The sequence below is a fragment of the Anticarsia gemmatalis genome, chromosome 18 (assembly GCF_050436995.1).
Source record: "Anticarsia gemmatalis isolate Benzon Research Colony breed Stoneville strain chromosome 18, ilAntGemm2 primary, whole genome shotgun sequence".
In the NCBI taxonomy this organism is placed as follows: domain Eukaryota; kingdom Metazoa; phylum Arthropoda; class Insecta; order Lepidoptera; family Erebidae; genus Anticarsia; species Anticarsia gemmatalis.
In genome coordinates, this window is record NC_134762.1 from 8,274,768 (window position 1) to 8,291,226 (window position 16,459).

General features: G+C 43.2%; 1 protein-coding gene across 1 annotated transcript; it reads left to right on the top strand.

Annotated features, from left to right (window-relative positions):
* The first annotated feature begins 918 nt into the window (after window positions 1-918).
* Window positions 919-15,088, top strand: l(1)G0020 (RNA cytidine acetyltransferase l(1)G0020). Its single transcript, XM_076126013.1, has 18 exons — window positions 919-1,130; window positions 1,354-1,448; window positions 1,705-1,864; window positions 2,053-2,189; window positions 2,504-2,666; window positions 3,128-3,270; window positions 3,833-4,109; window positions 5,155-5,370; window positions 9,224-9,451; window positions 9,784-9,929; window positions 10,368-10,515; window positions 11,188-11,333; window positions 11,780-11,917; window positions 12,364-12,560; window positions 12,984-13,153; window positions 13,661-13,906; window positions 14,346-14,485; window positions 14,960-15,088. Exons 1-18 carry the CDS (start codon window positions 1,023-1,025, stop codon window positions 15,063-15,065), a joined length of 2,964 nt encoding a protein of 987 aa, XP_075982128.1. The 5' UTR covers window positions 919-1,022; the 3' UTR covers window positions 15,066-15,088.
* The last annotated feature ends 1,371 nt before the right edge of the window (window positions 15,089-16,459 follow it).

Consider the following 16,459-nt stretch of genomic DNA (forward strand, 5'->3'; position numbering starts at 1 on the left):
GGAGTGCTAAAAATCAAAATTAGGTAACATTCTCCATTACGACTTCGTAACTCAGAGCAGTGCTATAATACAAATTGTAAGAGCTGCAGTCTTGCAGTTGATACTATGTCAAGTTGCACGACTAGTATTATTAAACAAGACTATGTGAGCCAGACTTAGCGTAATGTACAATGACGTCACACCGACTCGTGCGGTTACAACTTGTTTTACTTATAAATCGGAAACTAATTGACGTATCAAAGTAATTCTTTCACTAGTATTTTTTATTTTTAACAGAGAATATGGAGAGCTAATAATCCAAATTTGTTAACATTCTCCATTGGCTCACCCCATTACATAAAACTGCTAGCAAGCGAGCCTTATTTTCTGAACAATCATTTACCAATCTGAGTTAGGACTAACAGTTATGTTCTGTTAGTTCTAATATACTTCTAAACATAAAGAGCGGTAGCATATTATTATGTGTGGTAGTTCATAGGAGCCACTAGCCACGGTCACAATACGCGACTACGAAGGGCCTAGTTAAGCCACAGGACGCCATCATCGGTCACCGCGGCTTACCCGAGCGGGAATGCCGAGAAAAAGTCAATTACTGAACCAAGGGTGAAAAGTCATAAAAGCAGCAGATGATGGGGCGGCCACAAGTTGCGAGTTTGCGCCAATATTGATCAAAATTATAAAGCTTTGCTAAAGGTCCGCAGCTTCTGGACGGGACTCGTAGCTACGACTACTGGCAGCAATTATTCAATTTACCGATAGTCTTCAGCCATGATCATATTATACTTTACGTTTGATGGAAGTAGTTTATTGCAAAATTCGAAAATTTTTGAAAACTAACTACTTGCAAAAGCTGACACTGGTAACGATTTCTGTAAACGCAGTTCTAGTGACATTAATGACAATACCAGAAATGTCAAAATAAACAAACGTGCTGTCAAGTTAATGCCGTGTGAATGTTTGAGGTTATAAAATACTATCAGCATTGTTTATTGTGTTAATTTTATATTTAAATAATTAGCAACATGGTGAAAAAGAAGATTGATAACCGTATTAGGGTTATGATTGATAATGGCGTTAAATTGGGCCACCGGACCATGTTTCTCCTTGTGGGAGATAAAAGTAGAGACCAAGTAAGCATGTATTTTTTGTCTAAACAAGTTCTAAACAATCTTTAAAGCGAAAATCTGTTCCCGTACTTTCTTAAAATATGTGATAAAGCAATATTAAGTGCCCGCAAGCTCTATAAAATACCCTAAGCTCTTTAAAAGCATAAAACTGCTTAAACTGCTTAATAATTAAGAGTGTGCATTAAAGTTCTTAAGATATTTTAAAACATTTTTTTTTCAATTTCAGGTACCCATCTTATATGATATGCTTGTGAAATCAACCGTAAAAGCTAGGCCTACAGTTCTTTGGTGTTATAAAAATAAAGATGAAGCTATCAGCAAGTAAGTTCTACACAAAATACATTAAGATTAGGTATGGTGTGCACTAACAGAAGTCTTGCTAAGGCTCTAGAGAAGCTCTAAGACATAAATCTAGAATACTATGATTAGTTGTAAAGATTTCAGTATATCAGTTATTACATAAGTTCATAATTTTCTCAGTATGCATGTAGTATAGAAGCAAAATTTGCTGATTAAAAGTTTAATATATATATATTTTTTATAATTTTTTTTATTTTTCATTATTGCAATCCTTTAGCCATGGACGTAAAAGAGCAAAGAAGATAGCAGCAGGGAAACTGGAGGTGTCAGAAGAATCTCTATTTGATTCATTCCGAGTTGCTACAACTATACATGGAAGATACTACTCAGAGAGTCATGCTATGCTCGGTCAGACATATGGCATGTGTGTATTACAGGTAAATATTAAAATTTGACCAGTTGAGAAACGCAAGCATTAAGGTAAAATGGAAGACAAAGTGGCTTTTTTTTAAATATACATTTGTAAAATTGGGTTTCATTTTAACACTAAGCTTTTCATATAAATTTATGCTGTTGACTGGCTCAGGGACATGGTACCATGACTATTATTTTTTTTCTATTTTAGGACTTTGAAGCCCTCACACCCAATTTAATGGCTCGAACCATAGAAACTGTGGAAGGAGGTGGTCTTATTGTGTTCCTGCTAAAGACCATGGACTCTCTGAGGCAATTGCATTCTATCACTATGGATGTACATTCAAGGTAGGTTAATTAAATCTTATACATAGTAAGTTCTTTGAAAATACATTGTCCACTTCATGTCATTATGACTTGACTCCAGTCATCTCTGTCCTACCCTAGGTGCACTTGTAAAGCATATAAAACAAAATGCTACATCATGCACTGTAATCTAACAGCATTTATAATGGTCTTCAAGTGTTTATAAAAATATACTGCCTATGACACCTCAATAAAACACATTTCATTTCTATTCAAATATTTTACAATGAAACTACCTATGTATGTTAAATGTTTTTATTTAAATGTGATATAATTTTGTACATTCTTTGTTGTAGGTTTAAAACAGAAGCATACGACACAGTAGTGAACCGTTTCAATGAGAGGTTTCTACTGTCACTGGCTGACAACACTCGCTGTTTAGTGCTAGACGACTCTCTCACTGTACTACCAATATCATCTAAGACTGCACAAGTGGAACCTGTTGATGTCACTCAAGAAGTAAGTATCAATTTAATATCTAACATCAATATTTCCAGTATGAACTTCTTTATACATTTTTATTTAACATTTTACTACTTTAAGTCAATCTTTTGTTTTAAAAAAAGACAACTCCCGCACTAACATTTGCTTTTGCGGCGCGCGGACTTTTACAAACATACAAACTACGGACTTCAAGTACAACCAGACGCAATACAACTATTTGTGGATCGCACAAATAATTGTTTAGTGTGGAAATCGAACCCACGACCTCCTGACGCAATGGCAGCAGCATGGCGACGTTAACCACTGCGCCACGAAGCTGCTAATATTGCTGCTCATAAGGAACGATTCCACAATTTTTTACTACGAGTATGTTCTACCGCAAGACCAGTACCAGGTTTATGATAGCATGCTATCTGAAGCCTAAACATCTATGTTTTTTTTGAGATAATTTGTCTTATGATTTTCTTTTGTTGTAGAAAGTGAACCCAAAACTGACTGAGTTAATATCGTCACTGTCAGACTCACCGCCGGCTGGACCACTCGTAGCACTATGTCGAACATACGAGCAAGCTACTGCACTTGTCGCTCTCATCAATACTCTGGCTGATAAGCAGACTAGGTAGGTCATCAGAGACATTCTTATTTAAAAATATACAATTATAAAACAAATATTGAATGCTGCTATGATAGGAAAGAATCAAGATTTAGCCAAGTCAAGAGGATTGCACTCAAGAACTGTTGTTTTGTCAATGTTGAAATTTTGTAAGAACAATTGAGAATGAAAAGTTTCGTCAAGATGATTACAACACGTAATTATTATTTACTAGCTTTCACCCGCGACTTTGTCCGCTACCTGAATTTTTCTATGGAAATGTGTCATTTTTCCGGGGTAAAAAGTAGCCTATGTCGTTTCTCGGGTATCAAAATATCTCTATATCAAATTTCATGCAAATTGGTTCAGTAGTTTAGGTGTGATTGAGTAACAGACAGACAGACAGAGTTACTTTCGCATTTATAATATTAGTATGGAAATAGTATTACGCACGCTTAACTTGCCAGGTATCTACTGCGTAGAACTCAATTATGAACATAGCATAATCTGAGGTAGCTAGAAACCCTGCTCAAAACTCGAATCCTAGTATAAATCTCGTCAAAATTAAAAATTAATATTTTTCCCACAGACCGCCCCACTGTCTAACAGCATCCCGTGGTCGCGGTAAATCCGCCTGCCTCGGTCTCTCAGTCGCCGCCGCAGTCGCTCTCGGCTACGTCAACATCTACGTCACGTCCCCTCACCCGGAGAACTTGATCACGCTGTTCGAGTTCCTACTTAAAGGCCTTGATGCCTGTCTGTATCAGGAACATATCGATTATAATATCGTGAGGTCGACTAACCCGGATTTTAAGAAGGCAATTGTAAGGGTTAATATTGCGAGGAATTCTAGGCAAACTGTACAGGTGAGAATTTACTTTGATTATGTTATACTTTTGTCATATTTGCCGTTCTGATCTTAAAATTTAACTTTTATAATGAAAAGATATATAATTATTTTTTGTGTTGTACAATTTGTTTAGCTTATCTTCTTAATAGTTTTTGGCGGGAAACTAGCCTTTATATTACACAGTGTACTTACATCATCGTAGAGAAATGACCGCTGGTTGCTCTCTCGACGTGTGGTCTAATCGCGCGAGTATCTAGGAGTGAGTGTTATCTTTCATGGTTCTTGTCGCTTAGCAACAAACTAGTGAAACGAGTGCTCGCCGTCAGGCGCTGTCTCCACGGGCGAGAGAATCGCGACGAGTCCGCCCTTGTATCGTCGGACAATCTCCACGAACGAGCGATAATTCCGCCGCGTATCGTCGCGAGTCGCCGACTCGTAGCCCGCGTTTTCCTTGATTAAAAAGCTTCTCGAAACAAGAGGCAACATTGAAAACAAATGACGCTGCATTTGACAGCGCGCTCGCTGCGCGCTCGTCGCGAACGCGCGGCGGACTCGCTGCTTGTCGCGGCCGACTAGCGACGATGTATTGACGTTTCGCACGCTCGTTGACACTCGTCGTATCGCGGCGATATTATCGCCGTGTGGAGACGGTTCCATAGAGAGTGTATAGAAATACGTGGCACGACGATAATATCGCCGCGATTCTCTCGCCCGTGGAGACAGCGCCTCAGTGTGAACAGTCAGCGATCAACTGTTTGTATAAGTGTCTCTACTGTCTCTTTTGTTTACTATTATACGTTTCTTGAACGAGAAAATAGCCGATAGTTTGTCGTTTTCTCGTCGGCGGTGGGACAAGTGCCTTAGGCAGCCCTTTCTCTTAACACTCTCGTTCGTCACTAAGGTGCACCGTCGTTTGTTTATTACATATAACAATCTGCCGCGTGCTGTGTAGTGTCACATACGACCTCGTCTAGGTAGCGGGTAGGATTTATTTGCGTTGATTGACGAGTCTAGTTTGGCGCTAGCGCTATCTTAAAAGTATTTTTCTACTTTGTCTTCAGTACATAACTCCAGACGACCACTCCCTCCTATCGGCTGCAGATTTAGTACTAGTGGACGAAGCAGCAGCTATCCCGCTAGTGCACGTATCAGCCGCGGCTCAACGGGCACCACTGTGCCTGCTGTCGTCCACGGTGGCGGGCTACGAGGGCACGGGCCGCGCGCTCAGCCTCAAGCTGTTCAAGCAGCTGCAGACCCTGCACAATGCTCCACCACCGGTACTTATAATATGTCACTGTAGAACACTTAGTACACGTGTCAGCCGCCGCTGTGCCTGCTGTCGTCCACGGTGGCGGGCTACGAGGGCACGGGCCGCGCGCTCAGCCTCAAGCTGTTCAAGCAGCTGCAGACCCTGCACAATGCTCCACCACCGGTACTTATAATATGTCACTGTAGAACACTTAGTACACGTGTCAGCCGCCGCTGTGCCTGCTGTCGTCCACGGTGGCGGGCTACGAGGGCACGGGCCGCGCGCTCAGCCTCAAGCTGTTCAAGCAGCTGCAGACCCTGCACAATGCTCCACCACCGGTACTTATAATATGTCACTGTAGAACACTTAGTACACGTGTCAGCCGCCGCTGTGCCTGCTGTCGTCCACGGTGGCGGGCTACGAGGGCACGGGCCGCGCGCTCAGCCTCAAGCTGTTCAAGCAGCTGCAGACCCTGCACAATGCTCCACCACCGGTACTTATAATATGTCACTGTAGAACACTTAGTACACGTGTCAGCCGCCGCTGTGCCTGCTGTCGTCCACGGTGGCGGGCTACGAGGGCACGGGCCGCGCGCTCAGCCTCAAGCTGTTCAAGCAGCTGCAGACCCTGCACAATGCTCCACCACCGGTACTTATAATATGTCACTGTAGAACACTTAGTACACGTGTCAGCCGCCGCTGTGCCTGCTGTCGTCCACGGTGGCGGGCTACGAGGGCACGGGCCGCGCGCTCAGCCTCAAGCTGTTCAAGCAGCTGCAGACCCTGCACAATGCTCCACCACCGGTACTTATAATATGTCACTGTAGAACACTTAGTACACGTGTCAGCCGCCGCTGTGCCTGCTGTCGTCCACGGTGGCGGGCTACGAGGGCACGGGCCGCGCGCTCAGCCTCAAGCTGTTCAAGCAGCTGCAGACCCTGCACAATGCTCCACCACCGGTACTTATAATATGTCACTGTAGAACACTTAGTACACGTGTCAGCCGCCGCTGTGCCTGCTGTCGTCCACGGTGGCGGGCTACGAGGGCACGGGCCGCGCGCTCAGCCTCAAGCTGTTCAAGCAGCTGCAGACCCTGCACAATGCTCCACCACCGGTACTTATAATATGTCACTGTAGAACACTTAGTACACGTGTCAGCCGCCGCTGTGCCTGCTGTCGTCCACGGTGGCGGGCTACGAGGGCACGGGCCGCGCGCTCAGCCTCAAGCTGTTCAAGCAGCTGCAGACCCTGCACAATGCTCCACCACCGGTACTTATAATATGTCACTGTAGAACACTTAGTACACGTGTCAGCCGCCGCTGTGCCTGCTGTCGTCCACGGTGGCGGGCTACGAGGGCACGGGCCGCGCGCTCAGCCTCAAGCTGTTCAAGCAGCTGCAGACCCTGCACAATGCTCCACCACCGGTACTTATAATATGTCACTGTAGAACACTTAGTACACGTGTCAGCCGCCGCTGTGCCTGCTGTCGTCCACGGTGGCGGGCTACGAGGGCACGGGCCGCGCGCTCAGCCTCAAGCTGTTCAAGCAGCTGCAGACCCTGCACAATGCTCCACCACCGGTACTTATAATATGTCACTGTAGAACACTTAGTACACGTGTCAGCCGCCGCTGTGCCTGCTGTCGTCCACGGTGGCGGGCTACGAGGGCACGGGCCGCGCGCTCAGCCTCAAGCTGTTCAAGCAGCTGCAGACCCTGCACAATGCTCCACCACCGGTACTTATAATATGTCACTGTAGAACACTTAGTACACGTGTCAGCCGCCGCTGTGCCTGCTGTCGTCCACGGTGGCGGGCTACGAGGGCACGGGCCGCGCGCTCAGCCTCAAGCTGTTCAAGCAGCTGCAGACCCTGCACAATGCTCCACCACCGGTACTTATAATATGTCACTGTAGAACACTTAGTACACGTGTCAGCCGCCGCTGTGCCTGCTGTCGTCCACGGTGGCGGGCTACGAGGGCACGGGCCGCGCGCTCAGCCTCAAGCTGTTCAAGCAGCTGCAGACCCTGCACAATGCTCCACCACCGGTACTTATAATATGTCACTGTAGAACACTTAGTACACGTGTCAGCCGCCGCTGTGCCTGCTGTCGTCCACGGTGGCGGGCTACGAGGGCACGGGCCGCGCGCTCAGCCTCAAGCTGTTCAAGCAGCTGCAGACCCTGCACAATGCTCCACCACCGGTACTTATAATATGTCACTGTAGAACACTTAGTACACGTGTCAGCCGCCGCTGTGCCTGCTGTCGTCCACGGTGGCGGGCTACGAGGGCACGGGCCGCGCGCTCAGCCTCAAGCTGTTCAAGCAGCTGCAGACCCTGCACAATGCTCCACCACCGGTACTTATAATATGTCACTGTAGAACACTTAGTACACGTGTCAGCCGCCGCTGTGCCTGCTGTCGTCCACGGTGGCGGGCTACGAGGGCACGGGCCGCGCGCTCAGCCTCAAGCTGTTCAAGCAGCTGCAGACCCTGCACAATGCTCCACCACCGGTACTTATAATATGTCACTGTAGAACACTTAGTACACGTGTCAGCCGCCGCTGTGCCTGCTGTCGTCCACGGTGGCGGGCTACGAGGGCACGGGCCGCGCGCTCAGCCTCAAGCTGTTCAAGCAGCTGCAGACCCTGCACAATGCTCCACCACCGGTACTTATAATATGTCACTGTAGAACACTTAGTACACGTGTCAGCCGCCGCTGTGCCTGCTGTCGTCCACGGTGGCGGGCTACGAGGGCACGGGCCGCGCGCTCAGCCTCAAGCTGTTCAAGCAGCTGCAGACCCTGCACAATGCTCCACCACCGGTACTTATAATATGTCACTGTAGAACACTTAGTACACGTGTCAGCCGCCGCTGTGCCTGCTGTCGTCCACGGTGGCGGGCTACGAGGGCACGGGCCGCGCGCTCAGCCTCAAGCTGTTCAAGCAGCTGCAGACCCTGCACAATGCTCCACCACCGGTACTTATAATATGTCACTGTAGAACACTTAGTACACGTGTCAGCCGCCGCTGTGCCTGCTGTCGTCCACGGTGGCGGGCTACGAGGGCACGGGCCGCGCGCTCAGCCTCAAGCTGTTCAAGCAGCTGCAGACCCTGCACAATGCTCCACCACCGGTACTTATAATATGTCACTGTAGAACACTTAGTACACGTGTCAGCCGCCGCTGTGCCTGCTGTCGTCCACGGTGGCGGGCTACGAGGGCACGGGCCGCGCGCTCAGCCTCAAGCTGTTCAAGCAGCTGCAGACCCTGCACAATGCTCCACCACCGGTACTTATAATATGTCACTGTAGAACACTTAGTACACGTGTCAGCCGCCGCTGTGCCTGCTGTCGTCCACGGTGGCGGGCTACGAGGGCACGGGCCGCGCGCTCAGCCTCAAGCTGTTCAAGCAGCTGCAGACCCTGCACAATGCTCCACCACCGGTACTTATAATATGTCACTGTAGAACACTTAGTACACGTGTCAGCCGCCGCTGTGCCTGCTGTCGTCCACGGTGGCGGGCTACGAGGGCACGGGCCGCGCGCTCAGCCTCAAGCTGTTCAAGCAGCTGCAGACCCTGCACAATGCTCCACCACCGGTACTTATAATATGTCACTGTAGAACACTTAGTACACGTGTCAGCCGCCGCTGTGCCTGCTGTCGTCCACGGTGGCGGGCTACGAGGGCACGGGCCGCGCGCTCAGCCTCAAGCTGTTCAAGCAGCTGCAGACCCTGCACAATGCTCCACCACCGGTACTTATACAAGTTTTTGAGTTGAACTAAAAGAGAAAAGTGGAATTTATGAACATTTTATTGTCTCTTTTGCTGCTAATTGTGCTGTATTTCATTGACTTCTTTTGTACTAAATATCTTTTCAAATCCACAGATTAAACTAGAAGAACCAATTCGTTACCGCTCCGGCGACCCGGTAGAAGCGTGGCTTAACTCTCTCCTGTGCCTAGAAGCGCCCACCCCTGGCGTGGGTGCTGGAGCCCCGCCCCCTGCCGCCTGTGAACTGTACAGAGTCAACAGAGACGCACTGTTCTGTTATCATAAAGCTGCTGAAGCTTTCTTACATAGATTGGTTGCTATTTATGTTTCTAGCCATTATAAGGTAACTATTGAAATTATGTTCATTATAATTCTTTCGATATATGTGATTGTATCTTCTGTCTGAGTGTGAGAGAAGTCCTGAATCAAAAAAAAAATCAAATAAAATCAATTATGCTTGGGTTATTTTGGATAATAGTATAAGTCGAACCTTTTTTTCTTCAGAATACATTTACAACGCTTGCTCAACACAAGTATTCTCGTACCGGTAAATTTCGAGTATGAATCGATTTTTTCTCCCTCTCTTTACTTAAAAACTTTGCATAAACAAACTAATGTATTAAGTTTCCACTATATTATAAGAATACTTAAAAACACAATTGTATTTCCTTACAGAACAGTCCCAACGACATCCAACTATTAGCGGATGCGCCCGCCCACTGTTTGTTCGTGTTATTAGCACCCACGCCGCCCAACAGCACCGCCATGCCAGAGATACTCTGTGTCATACAAATGTGTCTCGAAGGAAACATTTCGGACAAGTAAGATATATAATTTTACATATATTATTATAAATTTCAAGTAAAAGTCTCTATTTTACATGTAAAATGTTGTGTCAATTTAAATGAACTGAACATTAATGTCATAAAGAAGGCAGGTTGCTGTGACAAAATAATTGATAATTATGCTTTTAGACTACATTACTAAACCAATTTAGAAGGAATTCATGTCCACTTAAACGTGTACGTGTATGCACACACCTTAATTTTTTTTAAATTCTTTAGATTCCAGTTGTCCCTAAATAACCTCGAAACGGTACCAATAAAAAATTACAGATATTTGATAGTAAACTTAAATAGCTTCGACGAAACAAAACAATATAAATATTGTCATGTCAAGTAATATCAAACTTAATTTTTACTACACTAAGGTTCAATACTAACCTAACAAATATAATTTACACTCCTTTTTATTCATAGGTCGGTTCGCGACGCGCTAGGCCGTGGTCGTAAGGCAGCAGGTGATCTGATACCATGGAATATGTGCGAGCAGTTTGGTGATAAGGACTTCCCTAAACTGTCCGGTGCTAGAGTTGTCAGAATAGCTACGCATCCGTCTTATCAAAGGGTAAGTTTTACTCAGTGGCGTAGCTACAGGGTGGCAAGTCGGCAAAATACCATGGAAAGGGCCCCCGATCAGAGAAGAATCCCACCTCACAATATTTATTATATATCATACATGTTTAGTAAAAAAGGCCTGTCTTTGATTTATTTTTGCTACCTACTCAATTGCACAAACAAGTTAATAATTTGTAAATAAAGTGGTTTAGCATTTTTTTTTTATTTGGGCATCCGATGAATTTGCCACGGGCTTCGAACGGTATAGTTACGCCACTGGTTTTACTAAACGAAATAATTACCAATTATCTTCATACACACTCAAGTCTACTGGAGGGGTTACCTGTATAAGTGTGCCTCACATAACTGATTAAAAGCCCGGCAAATAGACATTCTACAGTGTAAACAATATTGGGCCTTTACCATACTACTTTTTTAACGCATCCAGTCTAAAACCCTCGTACGCTTGCATTATAAAACAAAGACTTTTCAAACGCAGTAATAGTAATAGTACTATATTATTATGGTATAGCAGTTGTAGATCTCACGAGCCGCTATTGCAGCTCGAAGAACGAGTTAGCTGGAGAAACCTAAACATGACTTTTATTTTAGCAACATATAACATAACATTTATAAATGCAGTATTAAACTCCTATACACATACTTGTATCTCCAACAACAGATGGGTTACGGCAAGCGTGCACTGCAACAGTTAGCAGCGTACTACTCGGGCGATATACCGTGCCTAGACGAAGACAAGTCTGACAGTGAAGACGCCCCGGCCAATGGAGAGAAGAATTCTTTGCTCACTGAGAGTATTGTGCCTAGGTAAGATAAGATGAAATTTTGATGTTATATAACGCCTTGTTACGATACATGCGCGTTTTAAATAATGGAGCCTATTGTTAATCCGCTATTATTTACAGACGTAATTTGATTGAAGATACTTTAATCATGACATGTTTGTGTGTAGTTACTGTTTTATTTTGATATAAATCATTATAATTAAATTATTTTAATATCTGAATCCTTCCACTAACAGTGAGTACAGATATAAAAAAAAGTTTGGTGAAATAGTAAAAATGTTTGAAAAGCTTCATAATGAAATCTCGGGAAAGCATATTTTAATTTGTGAATTTACTATCTTGGAGTATTAATATTAGTAGGAACTCTGTATGCATATTTTATATGAATTAAATTTAGATCTGAGTAACAATAACTTACATTCTAACGTATTTTAATCGGTTACTATTTATAATTGTGTATTGTTTCAGAGCTAAACCACCAACACTACTGAAGCGTCTATCAGAAGTGCGTGCTGAACATCTAGACTACCTCGGCACCAGCTTCGGTCTCACACAGGATCTACTCAAGTTTTGGAAGTCGCAGAAATACGTTCCCGTCTACTTGAGGTATGATTATAATAATTAATGCAACTTGGATAAAAAAAAAATGTATGACATATTTGTATGTTATTCTCATATCATTTGTTTTTTTAATAAGCCCTTGTACAAAAGAAGGCCTACAATAGTCCGAAATATCAGCTTTTAGAGATTTTTCACTTGTAAAGCTTATCATTTCGTATTATGATAATAGGACCCCATGGGGTGATAGGTGTGAACGTTTGAAATGTCATGAAAAAGTTAGGTCGTTCTTTCATTTCCCAGTTGACTTGAGTCTGTTGACTATAACATTAAAACAAGCGTTTCTTGCCTTCATGTCATAAATTTGTATATTTCTATTCAATTATTTGGAACATTAAAAAATGTTTTCACTATATTACTATTGACAAAAAATGCGTTTTGTTAATCTCGCTATATTTATCATCATTTTAAAATAAATAACTATTACTCCACAGTCAAAAAGCCAACGAGCTGACAGGCGAGCATTCCTGCATCATGCTCCGAGCACTGAACGACAACAGCTGGCTCAGCGCCTACAGCGCAGACTTCAGGCGCCGCGTGTCGCGACTACTGGGGCGAGCGCTGCGGAGACTGCCGGCCGCCGTGGCGCTGGCTGTGCTGGTGGGGGATGGGGTGAAGGTTAATAAGCCTGGTGAGTGGGTTTAATAGTAATTAAAGATTTGAGTAGAATTGTATGGATGTATGAGGGTATTGTAATAGGTAGATCTTTTCTGTGTTTTTTTTTATTTGTTTTCACTACAATTACAAGATCGTAAGTAAAATGAAAACCTAATCTTGCTGAGAAAATAAACTGTGGTCAATGAAAATTCTTATTATATTATCCTTCTTCTGTATAGTTTTTCTTGAGCGCCAGTAGATATTCATAAGAAACTCTGTAAGCTTCAGCAACTCTGTAAAATGTTTGCACCTGTGGCTTGAACTGTACAGTGTAATTTCCTCTTTATATTCAGTTGGTATTAATAATCTCAAATAGTATTTCTTTACAAACCGCTGGTATAAAATGTATTCAAAGCTCAGAATAATTCCTCATTACATGTATATTATTAATTTCCAGTATTAACAAAAGAGTTAATAGAGCAGCAGATGTCTGGCCACGACCTGGCTCGTCTAGAAGCGTACTGCAGACAACAGGCGGACTACAGACTCATAACAGACTTACTCACACCACTCGCCAACCTCGTGTTCCATACCAAGACTACTGCTAAGTTAGATGCTGTTCAACAAGTAAGTGTTATTGTAGATAAGTCGGGGAAAATGTCTTATCTCATTATAGTATGTAGTTTCCCCGACCTAATATATTTATGTTTCTTGCAGTCTGCCTTGCATTTTAAATTGTACATAATGTGATGAGTTTTGACTTGACTTGATAGTCACCATATCGCTACTGTACGCATTGGTCGTGGGTTCGATTTCCACACAAAACAAATATTTGAATAGTATAGACAGTCATATAATTTTGATTCAAGTCCTGCTGTTTAAATGTTCTCGCAAAATATCCAGATTTGGGTTTGGGATTCAAAGTTTCGAACCTATCACATTCCTAACGAAGTAACAAAGTTTTACCCTCACCTAAATCGTAAAAATTACCCACCACCCGTATTAAAGTACATAATTAGTGCCTAGGAAAATGATTTATCAGTAGATTTGCATCTACAATTGCATTAATTTACTACGTATACTGGCAGAAAACATAATATAACTTGTAATTAATTGAACTAATTTATTTTACAGGTAGTGTTCATAGCAATGGGTTTCCAAATGAAGGACGTAGACGATATAGCATCAGAGCTCGGACTTCCCGGCTCTCAAATCCTGGCAAAATTCTACGAAGCCTGCAAGAAGATAAACGCGTCGTTCAACGCAGTTCTAGAAGATACAGTCGCTAAAGAAATAGGCATAGAAGATAAGAACACGGATGATGTGACCATGGGCCCGGTGAAGCAGAGCTTGCAAGAAGAATTGTCTAAGGCTGCTAAGGTAATTGCTTGTGGTATTGTCGTAGCTCTAGTTGTGTGGTTTAGAAATAAATTGTAGTTGATTTTTTGTTAAAGTGGGTTTTATTTTTAGTCCATTATTTCTATTAATCGTTAAAATTATTCAATTTCTCTATTTGCTTTGTTTGAATTATTAATGAGTAGAAAATAAGTTACTCATTTTAGTTAGCGAAACCCTTATTAAAACATGACATTGTTATATTGTTCTTTAATTTTACTTTCTTCTAAAGTTTTGATTATTAAATAAAGTCCAAAAAACGTAAGCATTGATCCAGAATTTTTTTTTATAACATACCATTGCTGACTCATTGCATGAATTTACACATCGGCAATTGGGCATCTGAGCACATTTTAAATCACTCCAATAACTTTAATATCTTTGGTATAGTATATCTAAAACTGTCTTTTGTATGAATTCTCAGGAGTTGGAACGTAAGCAACGTAAAGAGCTGTCTCGTCTGATGGGTGAAGACCTCGCGCAGTACAGCATCAAGGGCAGTGACCTCGACTGGGGCAAGGCGCTCGCTACTAGCAAGCAGAAACAACTAGTGTCTGTTAAAAGGTAAGTTAATACATTGCTTTACGGTGAATTATATATGTGCGGAGTATAATATTCAATTCCTACGTATAAAATCTATATTATTATTTTGAGTGCATCCTCATCCTTTTGAGGCTCTCCTCTGCCTTGAGAGGAGACCTTTGCCCAACAGTGTTGCAGTCTTTTAAAGTGTTGAATGTCTGATAAAGCATAGCAGGCCTTCTACAATAAATAAGATACTTTTTGAAAAGTTTCCTTTACAATAATAATTGTACTTATGCGAAAAAAGAATGCAGCTATTGTAATCTGACACAAAATTTGATTAAGTATTACCTGGACAAACTACTAACGACTAACGGACAAAAGGAGAACTTTTACTGTGATAATATCGCGTCGACAATATTGAGTATGATTATCTAGTTCTCTGCAGTTATTTTGCACATAATGGTCTTTTTGTAATACTTACACTATGTCTAAATTTCTCTTGTATATTTCCAGCGGTGAGAAGCGCCTCGGAGATGACAGTAAAGAAATAGACGATCTCATCGAGTCGCACTCCAATAATAAAAAGAAGAAGAAGAAGCACGTACGAAACCAAGTGTAAAACAATATATTATAATATCGTTATGTTGAGTTTTATTTCTAAGTCTTTTCTCTACATACTTACTTAGCAGTAACGCGGTGGCAATGATGTTTGGACTGCTTTTAGACCTTACAATTTGTATCTTATCTTAATGTTAAGTCAGGGAAGGATGCCACACTTCGTGGAGCTCAAAACAAACAACGGTTTCAATAATAATTTCTATAATTATTGTAATATAAAAAAGTGTTGGTAGTTATTCAACCCTTGGAATAGACAATAGATATTTCCTCTTAAACATAACAAATATGAGGAGTGCGCTCAGGTCGGGCGTGGTCCTTCGCTCGTAAAAAAATATCATTTTTTAATGCAACCGGCTGAGGCGCGCGCCCGACCCGCTCGCCAAACGCATACTTCTATACCATTTTATTACAATATAATGTGATCTAAGAAAAATAATATTTTCGTCTAACGCCCGGTACGGGGCGTCTGGTAAACAATTTTATACTATAATTTGTTTGTCCCTTACTTTAGTACACGCGTTCTACTCGTTACAAATGTATGGTAACATCGGTCGCGCCACTCGCAGCACAGGCCCGACGTCTCCCGACACGGCGCCGTCACAGACACTACTCCGCTCCGTGCCGAGGCCGGCCGCGACCCCGCCCGCCTCGCCCCGCCTCCGCCCCGCCCCGGAGCCAGGCGGCGCGGGAGTCGCCGGCCGCCGCTTACGTTTGCTCTAACATTTGTTAACATTCGAAGACCACTTCGCACTTACGCTATCATATCGAGAATAAAAACATCCACTACAAAACATAATTTAGAATATCATTAATATTAGCTGCTATTATCGTAAGTTAAACGTTATTGGATTTCGTTAATTTATACACTATTATCTCATTTCGACTCGCGGGACACTTTCAATGTTCGAAGGAAGTGGAAGAAGGAACTGTACGGAACGAAACGAGTAGGAAACCCTCGGATACACGCGCTCTCGCTAAAGCTACGACACTTAAAATAAATCTCTTAAGTAATTGGTGTTCAAGATCAAAAGTATCCCGTATAAGTTTGGCTAAGCGAGACGACACAGGCGTGCCACTGTGCGCTGAAACTATCTGATAATACATACATAGGTACAGAATAATTGAGAAGGAATTGCACTTAGGAAAGGATTCGCGACTCTTGGCACTTTGACTTACGCTAATAATTTGTCTCGGACGTGAAGAGAGAGAACGCAACAGATAGGACAGAGACAGGAAGTGTGAAGCGACAGAGAACGTAAGGAGGCCGCGGCGCGTGACGTCACGAGCACGACACGGGCACGTGACGTCACGCGCGCGCCGGACATAACGTGACATTGAACAGACACACAATATTCGATACATCTCGTTCCACTACGTAACTAATTACTTTCACTT